Consider the following 20335-nt stretch of genomic DNA (forward strand, 5'->3'; position numbering starts at 1 on the left):
TGTTTCAAACTTTGATGGTGTGGCTGCTCAGTTTTCCTGGTTACAGCGCATACTGGTGTCTTAAATCGATCGCCGTACCATTAGATAAACGAGTGTCAACGTGCATGGGTCTTGACTTCATTTGAGCACTTTCTGATTTATGACTGCGATCAAATGACGCGCTAATATATATATATATATATATATATATATATATATATATATATATATTGCTGACAAAGCGAGTACATGCCACTTTTCGAGCCTAATGTTTTACAGTATTGGATTGTAAATTTGATGCTCGCCATGTAGGGTTGATAAACAGAAAAAATCAATTAAAGGGTAGCACATTCGTGCAGATGTTCCAGGAAGTTAATAATCAGGTTTGTTTCATGGTACTGTACTACGAGATAAGCATCATGTCTACGTTGTGATCACCGAAAATGCTCAGCGGGTCCAGATTCCGAAGTTTTGTTTTACAATTCTAATTCTATCAAGTATTTTTTGCGGTACAACTATTTAAGAAATTTACAGTTGTTATAAAGTAAATATGTGGAGCGCCTGGCATAGGATGTAGTTCCGAAAAAGGTGTTCTTGAAGTTTGTTTCAGATATAAGAAGTTCCATAGCCGTTCACTGAGAGCGTGATGCTGAAGAAAGAAAATAGGAGCTGTAAGGTATTTTCACACAAGCCCTAAACAATGTTTAACGGTTTGTAGTTGAAAAGACAAAGCTATGGTAAATTAGTAGATAAAACTTACAAGCTACTTTTAGTCGTACTTGATGGAGTTGCTCCATCTATCCGACTTCTAACAATCAGACTTCTAAGGTAGAGGTAGCTGTGCTTGATAACCGATTTGGCTAGAGTTTACCGAACTTTTATTAACCAAATGGGGTCACCATATTGTCGCTTAGATTTTCACCTAACTGGTGATGAAAATCAAATCATAATGATGGTTTTTTGATGCAAATAATGATGGCCTGAAAGCACTTAAACGACTGATTCGTCCCAAAGCGTCCATGACGTTGAATTGACAAGTAAACACGATAGAACCATACAATAAATCATTTCGGAATGACCGGATATCACGTTTTCACAGCTGGGGCTCAATTAGCCGAAAGTGAAACTGAATAATATCCCTTGCTAAGCGAATAGGAAGATTCTGTAGTCACGAGGTCGTAGATAACGAACTAGGAATCCATAAGAAAATACTTATCGAAAAAGAGCATCCTCCGACATTTACTGACAACTGAAACCACAGTTAAAGCAAATAACCTCGGAAGCAGTGACATCACCTTATATGGACATCGATTTCAAAGGTGATTTGGTACAGATGTACTAAAGAGTAGAATTTAAGATTCCTTTAAAAGAATGTCCTCCATAACATCTTTGTGATGTGTTCTCCAGCTGGTCAGCGCTAACCAATAACCTTAAGGATAAACTGTCTCATTTGAACAACTCCGTATGCGTTTGTCAATTTATCCTTTCATATGGAGTCAGGAATATCGGTGGATTGACACGTACTTAGTCCAAAAGGATCAGAGAACATCATCCTGTTTGGCTTAGAGAGGACGAAAACGTCTCAGTAAGAAGCCTCGTTATCCTTCTTTTTCCTCTCACTTTTCTTTCTTCAAAGATATCTGTTTTCCTCCCATCTTCACTGACCATTTACTCCCAAGTATTTTTCGTTTTTCTGTTACGATGATCCGAATGGTTATAGTTAATCTCAACTCCAAAATCTTGTCTAATCAGGCTGAGTCGATGACACTTTCACTATTTATCAGCATGATGAATAGTCGAGCTCTTGACAACAAAACTATTATTAGTTTCTCTGATAAAAAATAGTTTATACTTTTGCTTAGTTAATTTCGTTATTTAACAGAATTTTTTGAACATGATTATTGCTAACATTATCATCTTGAAGAATAATCCTGTACTTGCAATTGCATAGCTTCGAAAATAAAATTGGCGAAAAAAGAACTCTTAGCGGAACCGACTTTTACTATGTTAGATTTTTTGAAATCGTTCCATGTGTTATTTAGTTATTCTAAGGATTAAGTAGAACTATGGAAAATATGAACGAGGACAATATTTATTCTCAGAAGAAGTATATGGTAAGCAATCTCATAGCCTGAGTGCACGTAGTTTTAACTATCTAGGACGTACGTTGATTCATAAATATGATTGGTATGATGAAGTTAATGTTCTCCACTTTATTTAGCTCTACACGACTGAGTCCCTTAGGCCGTCATATCTCTCTATAATACTATTGTAAGTGGAAATACATTTTTATGTCCAAATTGTATAGTTGATAGCTACACTCCCTTTTTTGTATCTTTTCTTCATAATCTCGAAGACGAAGTTGTTAGGTTCAAAAATGAATGCAATGTATTTAGGAAAATGTTCTTTAAACAACTTGTGGCTTCCGACTGGGTTTTAATTCTAGCTTATATATTCAGATGACTTATATTGTTGATATAGCTCGACGTTATGGCTCTCAGTACATCTGTACGAAATTTGAATTTGTGAAGGCTTATGGGTAGATCAAGGTCAGATGGAGTTTTCGTGTGTTTCTGAGATAGAACATTGTTTAGGAGGAATAAAACAGTTCTTGAGGTGCCCCATATGGTGAGTTACTCAACGAAATAAGTTATATTGAGATAGTTTGGATGATGTTCAGACTCCTGTTGTAACACCATGCTCTCATATTTACTGCAAGTTTTGTATGGATAAGCATTTTGAGAAGAAAAGAAGTGCCAGCTGCCCGCTTTGTAACAAGAATCTTTCTTCCAGGTGATATTTTGTCTCTTACTTTACTTTCCAGGTCTTTAAAGAGTTCGAGCAAAGTTGTAACTGTAATCGACTTATGCAAGAAAGTTATATCGACTTATGAATCTGAAGCAAAAACTAAACGTTGGTTATGTGATTTTGCTGTTTATCTTTTTTAGTTGTCTCACGGGACCTTGTAGGTAGCTTGCATCTCAGTCAGGAGCTGACACAGGTAGCACTATATTTGTATTAGGTAATACTTTGACCACTAGGTGGATGTAACTGCTTCATGTGTCTTACCAAGTAGTAGAAACTCTGAAGATTTTCAAGTCAGCGGTGAGGAGTCGCGCCCTCGACCTCGCAATCGCATTCTTTTGGGCACCACCGCACGCACACAACGGACAAAGCAAATGAACAAGCAGCGCAGTGCTTTACCCTTTGAAGAGGTTCTTACACAGCCAATGCACAGTTTGTGTGCCTCTACCGAAGTAAAAGAGCTTAGTTTGCCGAAACAAGATGTAGAGAACCATGATGCGTTCCTCGATATATTTAGTCTTACACAACAAACTCAACCGATGATAGATTCATTCGATAGTGGTTCATTGTTTGCACCAGTTGAAGGTATGGGTCATACAGACTTTTCAGACAATACTCTTGTAGGTCACACTACTCAAAAAAATGAATCAAAACCTATATCAAAATTACTTCGGAAAGCTTCGAAAAGGATTAAGCGTTCTGCATGTTTGCCGCCTCTCCCACCAGTCACGCGAACTACCGTTTTGACGCGTAACAGTCCAGAAGCTGCTTCTCACAGTTCTGTTCCTTCGCATAACTCTGTGTCACTGAAAAGGTCATCTGAATCACCGTTCGCGAATGGGAAAAACAGTAAACAATGTCGGAGAGAATCGAATTGTTCTGTTTTGTCTGGTCAGGGGTTGGTTACGAAAACGCACGAGGTTTTGTGTCATGTACAACCGTCAGAAAATGTATGTATCAACACTAAGGGCTTCAACAGTCTCTTCAACCATGAGGAAACCAAAAGTAAGTTGGATATAGAACCAATCGTTCCCCATAAACCATCGTCAGCTTGCAACCCAAAGAAACGTTCTCACTCGTTCAGTGGGTCTTTGTCTCATACTTCGTCAGTACTAGTTGGCAAACGCTTGCTTCAAAAGTATCGTAGTAGACCTCACCGTCTGTCAACGACTCAGCATAGTGTTTCTACCAAAAGCCCGGGTTGGTCTCGTTGGCGTCAAATGTGTCGCGAACTGAGACGTCGAAGTTCATCATTGCGAATAACATTTCATAGGTCATCTAGTTTGGTTGGTAAAGTTGGATCAAAAGCTTCTGAACCACACGAAAGTCGCAAAATACGTACTATTAGAGATTTTTCTAGACGTTCCTCCCTTTCCAGTCCCGGCATTTCTTTGCCTAAATGGGGACGTAGTGTTAATCGGAGCAGACGTAGGACCAGTGAGAAAACAGTTGAAACTCCTTTACCTCATGGTAAGCAAGAAGATATATCCGATATTTCACTTAATATCGTCCAAGAACACAATACAACATCAAACAAATCTCAAAATGGTTTCAGTCCAGTATCGCGTTTAACAAAAACGGATTGTCCTAAAGAAACGTGTCATTTTATTATGCCATTGCGACGTCTGATTTCTCGTGACTACTTTCATTCGAAGTCACTACGCTCTCGTCTTCGTTCTTCTCTGCGTCAAAATGAAGCTGCTGCTTCTCCTATCATTCAGGTCAAGTCACCACATGGTTACTCTGCTTATAAATGTGATTTGGACTCTCCTGAACCTCGTGGACAGCTTAACGGGTCTAACATCTCTAACACATCATATTCAGCAGTGGATTCCTGTGAAATTTATTGTCAGCCTTTACATTGTAGTGCTTGTGGGGAGACGCTAGTATTACATACAGATATCAATAGTGCAAATATGATATCGCCAGGACCACAGTTTCCGGAATTGCTGCTCCGTCCACCTGTTTCCATTCTCTCGAGCTCCATGTCTTCCTCATATTGGCAGGCTGAAGATCCAGGAGATACAATCTTTACGGATGCTCATCTAGATGCTCTGGTTGAGGTGAATCGCCGTTACATATCAGAATCTGATGGAGATTGTAATCTAAAGCATTCTAGTGTATCTCTTCCCAGAAATTCCTATAGATCGTATCTCCAAACGGATTCGGTTAGTTTACTTTTAAACAGTTGAACAGGCATTTTGTTTATAAAAAACATCCTATAAACCTTTAAGCATATATTCTGAATGAATTTGGGTTTAAAATATAAATAGACCATGAAGGACTTAATTCTTACTCTTCTGAGAATAGAGTATGTCTGGCTATTTTCAGCATTCATCTTCAAGACAGTTTCTACCAGAGTGTTTCTGCACTAAGGACTTTGCACATTGTGATCCTTATTAGTGTTTAGTCTCTCAGATGAAGCATCTCATGGACTTCGGGTGCGGAGATAAAGGGGTTAACAAAATACCATCTCTTGAATGCTTAGGATAATAGTACTAGAGTGCTTAGGATGTGTTTGTCATTCTCTAAGTGTAAAATGTTGCTTCAGTGCCTATTCACACCAGTTTCTAGTCTGGTCACCATTAAATTGAACGCGTTGAGTATTTAACTTGTGATCTCAATCCTACCTTCCTCTGAGCTTAATCGACTGATGACATCTTTTTAGAGATAAAGCTCAATTAACCCGCTTCCCGTAACATATACAAACTACAATTACTTATCAAAGAACTAATGTACTGCGGAGCAGTTCGCTCCAAATTACTTTAAGACTGTGAAATATAGCTTGTAAAGTTAGGGCGAACGTACGAGTTACAAATATCTAGTAAATACCTTCAAACAAAGCCATACAATAGTCAGCATTGCTATTAGTGTAGACTGATTTGGTTGTGAACTCGCATACATTTGAGTGACCGATCTGTTTCCTTTGTTACTGTATGAGCTCTACATGATAACCGCCTAATTTGTTAGTAGTACATAAATCCTTAAAAGCTACTTTTTGTCCAACTTTATCTGTAATTCTTATCTCTAAATATTTCTTGTATTTTTAAATACTTAAGTGCCGTCAATATTTTCCAAAACTAAACCATTTAAAATTTACTTGTAATTTTTGTAGAGAGACAATGCACTTAGTCACTGTGAAATCCAATCTGGTATCAAGGTTCCAAATTTAGTTGAACCATCACTAAAACCTTACAACTCACCTACACTACCGTCAAATAGTTCTTACAGTAATGCTCAACCAAACAGAACTGATGAGTCGGAAGCAATACATGGTGAAAACATAGCGAACAGTGAATCTCCAACCGAGCAGCACAATGATTTCTCTAGGTTTCCTGATCATTCTACCTTTTCCACTTTTCAAGGTAGCAGTAGTGAGATTATGCCAACCGTGGTGAGTTTATTTAGTATTTCGAAGTTATTATTTTTAATTCCGTTTTGTTTACTACCTAGTATTTTATTTTACTATGTAAATTTAATCTAGTTTATGCTAAACTAGTGAACTTGTATTTATCTGAATTACCTAAACCAAAGAATATCTAAACCTTTTCACGGTGTAATGTGATAATAATGATCTTAGTTGTAAACTTACTAATGAATAGTTTTGAAACACGTTATAAAATCAGGTACTGGAAGCTTTCATCTCAAGATTATCTACCGTTATACACGTTGACAATATCTATTACTATTGATATAGTTGGTCCAATAATTATTTCGAAGTACTAAGCCATTTTGTTTTACAATATGCTCAGTATATTTCGAGTCATTTTTCGTTTCGCTCCTGGAAATATTTGTTCAAATTGTTTGGTAATTTTGTTGATGTTTGGTAGAGAAGGCAATAGAAGAAACACGGGCTTAATTATAGATTGACAAAGCACTCCCTTATCACTTCCAGTTTTATCCAGGTTCGTAACTGATTTGGGAATGTTTGACATTTGTTGCTATATTACCGTTCTCACCAACAAGTTGCGTTTACGTTTTTGTTTTAGATCTAACTTTCAGAGAACGAGTGAACTTTTGTACGAGTACTGTGTATTCTACTAGCCTTGTAAAGTAGTGATATTAAGTGATTTTTGAACCCTATGGCTATCAGTTGAAAGACAAGTGATTGAGTCATCGAGTCGCAACACTACGCATAAGGCAGGAAATACTGAAAAAAAATTTAAAAACCCCATATAATTCTATTTCAGCGATACTTCACAGATGTATTTTGGCAAAATTATTTAATTATATGTGATTTTGTTGCTATTCATTCCGATTGTCTAGAAACTCACGATACATATTTTTGGCAATTTTAGTGAACTTTTGACATAAACTATTCTAATCGATATCCCAGAAAAATTGCTAGTAATCCTATTTAACTTGATCGTGGTATGTTTGATTATTTTAGGATCGTGAGCGTTTGCGTCACGAATGTGAAGAGTTGGAAGCCGTAGTCGCAGCTTTACAGAAGCAGTTGGAGGCTCAAGCTGATGAACTCAGTCCTGAATCAACTGCTGAGATCCTTAAATCAGCCTGTACAGAACCTTTAGATGATGCTCCTGTTGGTGTAACATCATTTACAGAATGTGTTCCACAGCAGACTCACAATGAAATACGAATGTTTCCTGGTAGTGATGTAAAGCATGCCATAGTAAGCGTCGAAAAGCTTCAAACTCATGAACCAATGGCCATTCAGTCGTCCCCAAGATTGTCTCAGGTTAAGAACTTTATTTACTTTGCTAGTTCCTTTTAACCATAGTGTTTTCACCAAGTCTATTGTGTTCTGTTTGACTTGTGAAATACATACAATCAGATCGTATCGTAGTTGGGTGATACAGCAGGTGTAGTACAAAATCCTAAACGATTTTACCGCTTCCCACGTATTCTAACTTTTTGGAACATGGATAATTTAGAGAAAAAACAATTGTTATAACTAGTGAACGAAATGGTGGCTTAGTGATTACGATGTCCGACTTTCAGCCCTCAAGTCCCACGTTCAAATCCTGTCCCCGCTATAGCTTTTCTACAATTAAGTTTGTCTACGGTTAATTCTGTCAAGTCCTCCAACTAACTTATTCAACAGGCACTGTTATTCGAACAGTAACAATCTGTTTATTTCTTCGTATGATTATTATTGTTACCATCATGTCAATGTGTCATGTATGCTTGGTCACGTGTGACGGCCTACGCATTTATTCTTCACTCTACCTCAAATGTTCGCCGCTTAAATATTGCTTGGTGAATCATTCACTTTCCCATATATATGAGCTTGAACTTTATCAGTTGATTCGATTCGATTTGACTCTGAATCCGCCTCTGCATTCGCTTGCTCGCTCACACTAGCCTTTCTGCTCAAATTCGCTTTATGTGTTTGTAACTTTGTTATTTGCGCTATCCAATAATAAACTGTAGTTGGTGCTTTGTGTTTGCTTGTGAATTTATACACCGTTGAGATTTATTTGATAACGGACATCAGGGTGATTGGTAAACGAAGCTTAAGGAATTATCTCGAAGCCAAGCTACTACACCTCTACTTCGGCAAGCCATACAGTATCATCAGACCACAGTGTGGTTCATACCCATGTAACTTGGTTAATGGGTTTGAGTAAACGTAGAAATATTGTTTAAATGCTTGCACCTCATATAGTTCTGACGCTAATTGTTAACAAAAGACCAATAATAATTTACGCGTTTCGTGTGCTATTCTATTGTTTCTTTTTTATGTTTCGGTTTTCTGACTATGATCTGTTGTCAAGTAACAGTAGTCTAGTTTGAATTTTCACTAACCCCTCTAGCTCAACTTGGTTGTATAAACATCGTTTTTGAATTGTTCAGAAGTCCCATTCCTTGGGAAGATTCTATATTTGGATCAGGAAATTCGTTTTTGTTATTTTAGTTCAATATGAATTTTTCATAATTTTTTAATATCTAAATGTACATGATGCTGGTCAGAAGTCTTTTGATATTTTTATGTTCATAATTTAGGTTTTAGAAACTTGTGCTTCCGAAACGGTTGATATTATTCCATCCTCTCAAACAGAAGAGGAACCAGAAAATTATCATATCGATGTAATGGATCCACCTATTATTTCTCAGCCTACGGTAGCAAGTTCTAAGCCTGGGCAGTCAAACCAAAATGAATGGAGAAATGTAACCAGTCCTCTGAATAATTCTATTTGTGACTTCATTCCTGGTTCATTATCCGCATCTACACAGAATATTCGTGATCCCATTTCGTCAACTCAAAATCCAATGAGTAATATTACCCAGTGTCCAGAAACAAACTGGAGTTCATGTAACACACTCGTAGATGAAAACTGGCCCCCAAAGTTTTCTGATAAATGTCAGCGAAATATTGCTGTTACGGGTTCCAATTTATCGCCTTCTGATACTGTACGTTTTTAATAAGTCTCTTATTTTCCTTATTTTTTTCTGAAGAACTGTGTATGTAACTTTGAAGGGATAACTAATATTGTCTTTTTCAATGTGTATAAGCTTTGTGTGTTATTCATATAAATGCTCGACGTGGACACAATCATTTGTCAAAAATGCTAGTTTCTAACAGTCTATACGAAACTCACCACCAAAGTTCATTACTTGTAGAATTTCAGCATACCATCCGCTCATATTTTATTTGACTAGTCTTTGTTAACCTATTTCAACATTCCTAATCTTATCGTTTTAGATTACACCATAGCATGTGATTTAATCAACCTTTTTAATACAAAAGAATCTTGGTATTACTTATATAATTAACAGCTTGTTAACATACATAGCACCTGACTCGTCGCATACTTGGATAGTCTCGTAAACTTCTAAGTGGCAGTTCTTCCATTAGCGATGGAATAGTGCTTGACTGTATAGTTCTTAATTAGGTTCGATGAAGATTTGTAGTATATATGTTTATTCCAATTAAGTTGTAGCTTGATTATTATTTCGGGATGAACTAGTATCTTCAATCCTCATACTTATAAATGCTGCTGGAAGCAACGACATCATTGCTAAGTTTCGTAAATTTATTTTGTCTAATTCAATTTAGTAATATCTAATTTATACGTCTAATTAAAGTGAAATAATTTTTCGAATTTTTGATATAGAAAGTAACTCAGTTTCATGATTCTTGATTTAATCTTCAGATTGATAAACTAGTGTATATCGTCTTACTTTTCAGACCATTTAAATCGTATCACTACTGTGTTTATAAATTTATTTCCCATTTGTTATGATCATACTGTCAGGTGACTTTTTCTTCTTTATTCACATTGAAATACATCTCATACTCATTCTTTCCTGATTTGTATTTATATGTATGCAGTTAGTTAGCTAATGGTTGTCTTTTGAACTAGACTCGGTTGACATTTTTGGACTTGTTACATGAATAAATCTTTTGTTTGACTACCTTAATTATTTTAGTGTTTTATTAAACATTTCGTCAAAATAAAAAGATACTGGATTGGAATAAGTACTAAAAGGTTTCATTAATAAAAATACCGAGATTATAAAACTGATAGGAGTGTATAAATATGATTATTTCTTTATCATTAAGTACAGTTATTCCAATTACATTGTGTTTTACATTTCTGAACTATTTTTATATTTAGGCTTTACTGCGTAAATTTTGTTTACAATTCAGTGTTTCGGAACACAGTCGTTTCATTCCTCAAAAGACAACTCATGTAGTAATTAAAGAAGAAGCAGGTAAGTAATATTACTTGACAAGATACTTCCATTGCTATTCTAATGCAATATGTTTAATTTTTTTCAAAGAATTTTTTTAATATTGGTTTTATCAAATAAAGAAATGGTTGGTTAACTCTGATGAGATAAAAGTAGAAAACCTCTTCCTTGCTTTCAGTAGTATACAATTGTATTACCATAGAATTTAATAGCATTCTTAAAACTTATTTAGCTAGCCAAATTGATAACCAAATATGTCCCTATTGAATCATGACCAAATAATTGGATTCGAGAAAATTTGACAACTTTCCTTGATACGTAGAATGACCCAATATTAAAGCAAACGGAACAGAAAGGATTGGACTAATTCAAGCTTGGTCATCATGTTTTATGCATATCGAATAAATACCGCCTGTAATGTTACTAAACAAATATTATTTTTGTGTGACAGCCTCATAACAAACCATGATATTGCACTCACCTCAGTGATGAATTTTGTTGTTGTGTTAAAGAAAGCAAACGAATTATTTTTAGTTGTTTTTGCTTACAGTGTTAAGAAAAACAGTTCTACAAATTCCAGCATTTCGCGTTAGTACCGCCTGATTGACAATCCGCTTACATACGTCTTAAAATTGCTTAACTCTTGACCTTATTTATTTCCACTTTTCAGTACCATTTCTATTATATCCTTATGACACCCATTGTGTACACAAATATTGTTTGTACTATTTTTGTCAGGTTTACTAATTTAGAAATTGAATAACAAAACAATTTAGCGAAGGATTCTTTTTAAATGGTTTCATTTTCAAAGCTGTAAAACGCATATATATATATATATATATATATATATATATATATATATATATATATACTATTGTATAGTTTGAGAATACAGACTGAAAAGAAAGACTTCTGATCACAGTACCAAAGAAAGGCGATCTCAGCAAGTGTGATAACTACAGGGGCATCACTCTTCTCTCAATACCGGGAAAAGTTTTCAACAGGGTATTGTTAGACAGAATGAAGGACTCCGTATACGCCGAACTTCGAAACCAACAGGCTGGATTCTGTAAGGATCGGTCGTGTACAGACCAAATCGCAACTCTACGGATCATTGTAGAGCAATCAGTTGAATGGAATTCATCACTCTACATCAACTTCATTGACTACAAGAAAGCATTTGATAGTGTGGACAAAACAACACTATGTAAGCTTCTTCGAAACTACGGCGTGCCTCAGAAGATAGCCAATATCATACAGAACTCATATGATGGATTACACTGCAAAATTGTGCATGGAGGACAGTTGACAAAGTCGTTCGAAGTGAAGACCGGTGTTAGGCAAGGTTGCTTACTCTCACCCTTTCACTTTCTCCTGGTGATCGACTGGATCATGAAGACGTCAACGTCTGAAGGGAAGCGCGGGATACAATAGACATCTAAGATGCAGTTGAATGATCTAGACTTCGCAGACGATCTGGCCCTTCTATCCCAAACGCAACAACAGATGCAGGAGAAGACGAACAGTGTGGCAGCAGCCTCAGCTGCAATAGGTCTCAATATACACAAAGGGAAAAGCAGGATTTTCCGATACAACACAGCATGCACCAATCCAATCACATTTGACAGAGAAGATTTGGACAATGTAAAAACCTTTACATATCTGGGCAGCATCATTGATGTACAGGGTGGATCCGATGCAGGGGTGAAGGCGCGGATCGGTAAAGCAAGAGCAGCATATTTACAGCTGAAGAACATCTGGAACTCAAAGCAACTGTCAACCAACACGAAGGTCAGGATTTTCAATACAAATGTCAAGACAGTTCTACCGTATGGGGCGGAAACCTGGAGAACTACGAAAGCCATCATCCATAAGGTACATGTGTTTATTAACAGTTGTCTACGCAAAATACTTCGGATCCGTTGGCCGGACACTATTAGCAACAACCTACTGTGGGAGAGAACAAACCAGATCTCAGCGGAGGACACAATCAGGAAGAAGCGCTGGAAGTGGATAGGACACACATTGAGGAAAGCGCCGAACTGCGTCACAAGGCAAGCCCCCACGTGGAATCCTGAAGGCTAAAGGAAAAGAGTAAGACCAAAGAACATATTACGTCGAGAAATGGAGACAGACATGAGAAGAACGAACAACAGTTGGATCAAACTAGAAAGGAAGGCCAATGACAGAGTGGGATAGAGAATGCTGGTCGGCGGCCTATGCTCCATTGGGAGTAACAAGCATAAGTAATAGTTTGAAAATGAATTGATTGAATTAATTGTTATACTACCAAATGATTTTCTTTTTCTGTAATATGAAATTTGCGATCTAGGTCGTCCTCGTGTAGTTAAACGAACCTTAAAATACTTTATGGGTATTCTTAATCGAGCATGGATTGTAAATACTGACTGGGTTCGTGAATGCGTGACATCCAAAAGACTTCTGGATGAGGTAATTTTGGTTGTACTCTTATGGTTTTTGAAAGTCCCTATTAGTTCTTCGCCTCACTCAATCATTTCTACACAGTTTCATAGAACACTTAATAATGTATTGATGTAGAGGTTTTGTGGCGATTGATTTAATTTCTAGTTGGTCAGTTTGTAAGGAATGCCACCTCATTAGTTTATTGAATAAATCAGGTAAAAGTCGCTTAGTGTTAGAGTAGATGGTCTGCTTCTCTGTTTTGTAAGTTCTGTAGACAGATAATACTGATGGACCATGTGTTGTTAAATTCGATATTTTTGAAAACTTACGCGTAGCTTAACGTATCTCTATGATAAATTGAATCTATGAGTGAATTTTTCGTAAAGCAGTAGTCGTATATAACTGTCTCTTAAATATGGTATACTTCAGAGTTAACTGAAAAAACCAGGATCCACTTTTAAGTACTCTTAGGTACTGATGATCAGATGTTCTTGATTCGATTCATAAAATTTTAAATTAAGTTTGCCTACTGACACTGCTTGATGAATGTGAACCATTCTGTGATAATTGAAATAATCAAAAACACGGAATTCAGGGAAGAGATTTGTTCTCAATGAAATTACTATCATTCGGTATGCATATATACATGGATCGACAACAAATTCATTAAAAACAGATCCTCTCGTTAAATTTCATGTTTTTTTTATGTCAAAATACAAATTATAAGTGACTAAGATAATATATTTACGTTTTCTTTTTTACCACAATCATTTACTTTTACCAATCTTCAACCATATTTAGATTTAAGTGTGAACTGCTGCTCAGTATACTCGTCCCTTAATTAATAGATGGATATCTCGCCTTCGCCATAGGTGACGTAAGTTGGTAAAAGTCAAACGAGTTTTTTGAATCCGTGCAGAGATTTCACCAGACACCAACCCATTTGGTCTGATCAGACTTCCAAGATAAGTGAAGTTGTCGACGCGCTCGACTATCTCACTCCCTATCCTTAGTTCAGGTGTTGACGCAGGCCAGTCATGGAGCAGCAATTCGCATTTAGAGGGAGAGTAGCGCATCCCAAACATGCTGGCATTGTTGCTCAGTGCTACCAAAAGACTCCGTATTTTATCAGCATTTTCACCAAACAGGACTATGTCATCTGCGTATTCTAAGTCGATAAGCGGACCTCCTGGTATGAGATCAATACCCGAGAATTAAACCGACGAGAATCTTATTACCATCAATAGATCTATGATGAAGTTGAACAAAAATGGAGAAAGTGGACAGCCCTGACGGACACCACTTGAGGTTGCGAAAGCAGATGACAGTTCGCCATAAGCTCTGACTCGACTAGTAGTGTTCGAGTAAAGAGCCTTTACAAGGTTTATGTACTTCTGAGGTACTCCTTTCAATGACAGACACTGCCACAGAATCTCGCGATCTATGTAGTCAAATACAGCTTTTAAGTCAAGAAAGACCACCTTTGTCGAACGCCGATAAGCATGCCTGTGTTCTAGGACCTGAAGAATAGTGAATATGTGGTCGACGCAGCCACGACCAGGTCTAAAGCCAGCGTGATTTTCTCGTGTTTGCAGTTCACGAGTCTTAGGCCTCCTCGATAATTATTGAGGTCAGTATTTTAGATGCTATATTAGTCAAACTAATCCCTCTATGGTTATCATGGGATGATTTCGACCCCTTCTTAGCAGCTGAAGATCAGCTAAACTGTTCTCTAAAGTGTTCCATCCATCGTTCTAATAATTTAGACTTTGAGTAGATAAGAGTGTCGTCTTTTTCCGATATCGTCTCACTTACACTTGACTTTTTAGTTCCAATTCCTTTTATTAGTCTGAAGAGCTGTCTTGTGTTACCTACAGCCTCCGCCTTTTCCATCTCTTTTGCTTTCGATGCCCACCACTGCTCACGGTCGTTCCTTAGACTTTTGGTTAACCCAGATCTAATTTGTTTACGCTCTTCATCGTGTTCAGAGCTTGATGCGATGAGTTTACAAGAATCCATCAGTGCAATAAACTTAGAAGAAATCGATTGGTTTTTTGTAACCCTTTGGTTTAAATCATCAATAGATGTAGCTGCTGTTTACACAGCTGTTGGTATATCTTTCCAAGCAACATCTGGGTGGCCTCGTTTTCAGAAATGATTTGGAATTTACCTTTGGCCTTCTCTTCTTAATGTGACTTTTCTAGGTCCAGTGGGGCGTAAGCAAATGTGTGCTCGTATTAGAACACGATCAGATTCTAAACATGTATTTCAGAACGAGCGACAATCTTCTATCAAACCTCTCCAACGATGACTTATGGCAATATGGTTTATTTGAGTCCATCGATGGTTTGATACGGCTGTTCGCCATGTTAGGCGATGTCTCTCATTATGCTTAAAATCAGTGCTTATTGAAAATAATCGATTGTCTGAGCACAGTTGCAGCAGATCACCATTATCTGTTCGCTGAACCGGAATACTAAAAGGCCCACCTAAATGTCTTTCTGTTTGATTTAAGCTATCCACTTGGGCATTAAAGTCATCTGCTACGAGTACTGTCTGAGCGTTTAGCTTTATGAAGATGTTCAGAGAGGTTTCTGTAAAAGTCATCTTTCACTTCATCCGGGCTGCAGTCAGTAGTAGCGTAAGTAGAAATAACGAAAAGGCAACGATGTGTGTCCCTATACTTCCGAGTTCTTACGGAGCCGTTTAGCCGAACATCCCATAGACGACTGTTAACAGGGATCCGTCCCAATAGTGCTTGTTCTGCCCTCTTATTTAGTGCTATGCCTACACCTGCCAGTCCACGAGAACTAGTAACCTGGTCTCCAGATACACGGAGGGTGTATCTTGTCGGCTCTCTCTTTTTGCGAGGTGAAGTCAGGTGAATGAGCACACTAGGATCCTGTATACGTGTTTCGGAGACACAGCATACATCAATGGTACAAGATTCTAGAGTCTTAGCCAAGGAGTCCTGCTGGCCCATTTGACGTAGGGCACATACGTTGAACGCTCCAATGTGTAGTTTTAAGCGAGTTTTCAGTTGACCTGGGACAGTGTTTCGCGCACTAGAATCGTTGGCAATGGTAGCACTCTAGGAGTAAGTTTAGAGTTGGTAGTTGATGCAGGAGGAATAATAGGAATTGAAAAGGGAGTTCGATTATGAATACGGTGGTTTCGAGTGCAATTCTAGATTTTCTAACTACTTTTATTATTTAAACAGCTTATTATTAATGTCCATATTTTCTGTTTTATTAATAATAGTCGCCATATGAGATTGAAGGAGATACAGTTTGTGGCGATTGTCATGAGGGTCCTAGACGTGGTAGACTTGGTGTACCAGCCATTCCTCAATCTCTTGACAGGTTACCTTTCGGAAATCCCTCTAGCCGATTGAATGAAGCTGAATCCAGTGATCGCCGTCCATTTTCTGAACTGTGGCTCTGTGCATATCGTAATTTGGGAGCTCTACAAGTGGCTGATTTTTGTCAGTTGGCATTAGATGGAGGTGCTACACGAGTTTTCGAAAAACCTTCGGAATTAATGGATGCAACCAATAAATTGACTGAATCGCTGGAAATTACAGGGACAGATGTTCGGAAACCGCGTGCTGTAATTCTTACAGACAAAGATTCTTCTGAATTCAATCTTCAAGAGTGTCAGGGTACGTTTTTAAGAGTACTAATCTGACTATTAGCGAATGTTTGGAGAGGAGTTTTGTACATTGGGAAACTATAGCATATATTTTGCCACGACTGTTGTAATAACTGTGTACCTATGAATCTTTCATATATCAATAATTAGCTGTAGAGACTTAGTAGTATCTCTTTTTTACAAAAGAATTATAGTCAATTTACTGCATTATCTAACTAGAGTCATCACATCAAATACTTTATTACCGTAATGGGTACTTTCTTGACGAGTTAGTTCTTAAAGATTGAATCGGTGAGCATATGTTGAACATTGCATGCTTTACTCGTGATCTTTGAAAAACTTTATTTTCCATATCCTTGTACTGTGGATGAGGTATAGTATCTAATAAAAATAAGTCTGGATCTGTTAAAATCCGATACTGGTGCTTAATTGGGAAAATTTATGTATTCGATTCTTGAAAAGGTACTTTTGATTGAAGCTACCTGTTTTCATCAGATTAATTTAAGGCTGTTAATGTACATTTTGTTCAAGAAATCCATGGAGGAAAAGCTTTGGCTATTGTTTTCTAATAGAACAGATGAATATAATCCTACTGTTCCCATCAAAAGTAATTGACTATTAACATTAATACCAAGGGACTTATAGAAATTGATTATTGAACATATTGAATAACATAAGCGTTAAGAGCCCATTCACTTTCCATTTCTAATGACACGAGGTCAATATATCTAATTGTTATCCGACGAAATGGTTATCCAGTACTTCGAATTTTTTAGCGGTTGTTTAACTTAGATATTGGTCTGTGATATAAATAAAACGAGACAATTTCCACAATCCTATACGAATAGTGTAAAATAGTTTCATCAATTACTTTTAAATATTTAATTACGATGTTTTTTGTCACTTTTGTAAGTCACATTTTACTGACCAATACGTTTGTCCTTGTTAACATTTCAGAGCTCTATCGAGTATACGGTGTGCCTGTTATAAGTATTGAATGGATGCTGAACTGTATTTCATTATATCGTCGTTTACCAATTAATCAAGCTTATCGTATATGTCCAACTCCTCAACCTGTTTCTGTATCTATTTCCAAATCTTAATTACTGTGTGTGTGTATGTGTGTACACATAAAATAATTTACCATCTTTATATTATTATCATTTTCTTCTAATTTTGTTTCTACCTTCCAATATATTTAACATAGTCAGTCATCTTTTGTGTAATATTTAATCTGTTCCCTGTTTTTCCAATTGTTTTACTCACTCTAAGTATTTGAAATGATTAAAACCAATACATTATTTAATGAGCTCTGTCAATTCATAACTTTTGGATTATCCGCAAAAATATTAATGAAAATTTTCTTCATCTCTTGCTTATATTTGATTTTACAACTATTAGTTTTCAATGTTGGACACTTTGAAAAAGCTCTTGTTGAAAATGTTATTTATATTTATCGGGAAGAAGATATATTTGTAAATTTGTTGATTATATATATATATATATATATATATATATATATATATATATATATATATATATATATATATATATATATGCCTTTTGTTAATCAGTTATTTTTAGTGTCTACCTATTTCGGGGTTCTGTAAGTTGCTACTTATTCAATATTCACGGGGTGTGTGACTTAAGATGTACATTATCTTAAGTAAACAGGATGTGCGTGTAATGCTTATTTATATATCTAGGGTCAGATACAATGGTAGTTTCAAAGAGCAAAGTAGTTTGTACAGTAGTAGTAAATCCGTACCAGCTGATTTATCTAAGGTGTTTGTCATACGTCCTTTAATTCTACGTACCGTTCAATAATTGGTTATTTGTAATTAGGAAACGGATGTAAGCACTCTCCATCCTGGTGATAGTGACATGCCACGAGTTTTCATTTGGTGATATATGGATCTTTTGTGTGGTACCGTGAATATAGTTGACATTGGTAAGTTTCAAAGTGATGTAATACACTTAAAGAACCAAGTCAGTAAACCGAACATACTTGTCATATGTATTCACTCGTTTATATGATATTCTATTCATTATCGATCATCGAATATTTTTACCCGTTTTCAATTTTATTTTGCTGTTCCCCCAGAGGTTAATGTTCACAATTGGTCAGTAAATCACTAATATCTACAAAGAATAAATATATATTAGTATCATACTGTCCTCGAATTCTGTCTTCATTTGTTTGGATGGTGTAAGATTTTATTTGTCGTTAATACACAGGTTCAAAGATTGGTTTATTAATCAAAATTGTAGATCAACACTCCACCTGGTCTTTCACTGTTATCTAAAACACACGACTTACTTCCCAATATTTTATTAGAAATTTAACGGGAAATTATCTATCGTGACATTTCAGTATAAGTTGATGTTTTTTTTTTGAAATTTTTTAAAGTATAAAAAATGTTGATTGGCTTTTAAGTAAGTGATTTCCATCTAAACTATTTTTGGAATGGTTGGTTCCATCTATACTTCTCATCGTACACAACATTTTGGATTAGTTTGTCTTGGAGTATCACTTGATAATTTCAGTTGTGGACATCGCAAATTATAATCTTCTTGAGCGCATAGTAATCTGTAAGGATGTATACATCAATGTTAAAGTATTTTCTAAAAACTGCTCAGCTAAACATTTAACACAAAAAAAGTTTCATAGTTTTAGTTATTCTGAGGCAAATTATCAAGTTATTGTGGAATTAGTCCATTCATAACGTATAACATTATGCTTGATTGTATTTTCTGTTTGGAAGTAAATCTTTTCAGCTGGTTTCTACACTTAACACAGTAATCCTAAATGACGATTCATTCTTCCACTTTGAGCTACATAATGTCAAACGGTGAATTCATTTAGTCACTGAAGACTGGAGAATACCGGACAGATATTTCGTCCTAGTATAGAACTCCATAGCATTGCGCACTCAAAACTCCACCAGGATCTCTACGTATCAGCGAAAGCCTAACTAATTTGTGGCGAATAAACATACGGGTTGAATCTGTCTCTGCAATACCCCTTCAGCTATTGTCAGAAACTTAAAGATGCCTATTTAAGGTGAATTTCTAGATAAAATATATGCATCAATAGTGTGTTCGGAATATGTAATATCAAGTGAGAGATATCTTGAATACCCTGGACAAGTAAATTACACTTTTAAAAAGGATTCTGTAGAGGGTTTCACTTTACCATTCAAAACTGAGTTCGATCACAATGTTTGTTAGTCTTATCGTCAGTGTGCTTTTAAATAGTTAGTTTCATCTACTATACTAACGAATAAAATCGACAGATATAATCATAAAAACGCTACAGTTGGAGGGATTCGAAAACAGTCTTCGAATGAGGAATCGTCTTCGTCTGTAGTCATTTTGATCGCCTCTTGTGGACCTGATCATATAAATTGCCAAAATGCATAAGTGAACTATGTTCATTAAGGTATCAACTGTTTATTTTAGTGAATTTCACCCAGCGAAATACCTTGGATTAAATAAGACGTGATTCAGGAATGTGCATTCACTTAGGTAGCTGTTAATTAGTTGCCCTCATATGCGTCAAAGATGTATCCCAGGAAATGTCACTCAATAAGTCTAATAGTTGAAACTCTCACTTTAACCGAGTGATTTGAAAAGAACGGTATACCATTAATTGAAATAACGGTAACAACAGCTGGAAACTGCTTGTCAACGAGAAATAACAACTAAAACTAAACATTTCATTGATTAAAGTACAGAATATTCATAATTTCTAATTCACATAATATTTCTGATTAATAAACTTGACTAAGACAATAACAACGAATGTAGCAGAATA

The 20335-nt window shown here is 36.2% G+C and overlaps 2 protein-coding genes across 2 annotated transcripts in view; one reads left to right on the forward strand and one right to left on the reverse strand.

The window, feature by feature from the left end:
• Nucleotides 1-2159: 2159 nt before the first annotated feature.
• On the forward strand, nt 2160-18003 carry BRCA1 (Breast cancer 1, early onset; the record flags this gene model as incomplete). Its single annotated transcript, XM_035730340.2, has 12 exons — nt 2160-2166; nt 2640-2772; nt 2804-2892; nt 2928-2980; nt 3021-4952; nt 5900-6178; nt 7175-7483; nt 8752-9159; nt 10368-10464; nt 12776-12894; nt 16129-16528; nt 17476-18003. 12 exons carry the CDS (start codon nt 2160-2162, stop codon nt 17619-17621), a joined length of 3972 nt encoding a protein of 1323 aa, XP_035585635.1. The 3' UTR covers nt 17622-18003.
• Nucleotides 18004-18834: 831 nt separating this feature from the next.
• Nucleotides 18835-20335, reverse strand: part of MS3_00010635 (uncharacterized protein) — a gene marked incomplete at its 5' end in the record, with an annotated part of 45970 nt that continues 44469 nt past the window's right edge. Inside the window, one exon of the mRNA XM_051219024.1 lies at nt 18835-19108. Coding sequence (XP_051069560.1) covers nt 19009-19108 — 100 coding nt within the window. The 3' untranslated portion in view covers nt 18835-19008. The remainder of the gene's footprint in view (nt 19109-20335) is intronic.

Source organism: Schistosoma haematobium, chromosome 3 (genome assembly GCF_000699445.3).
Source record: "Schistosoma haematobium chromosome 3, whole genome shotgun sequence".
Lineage (NCBI taxonomy): Eukaryota > Metazoa > Platyhelminthes > Trematoda > Strigeidida > Schistosomatidae > Schistosoma > Schistosoma haematobium.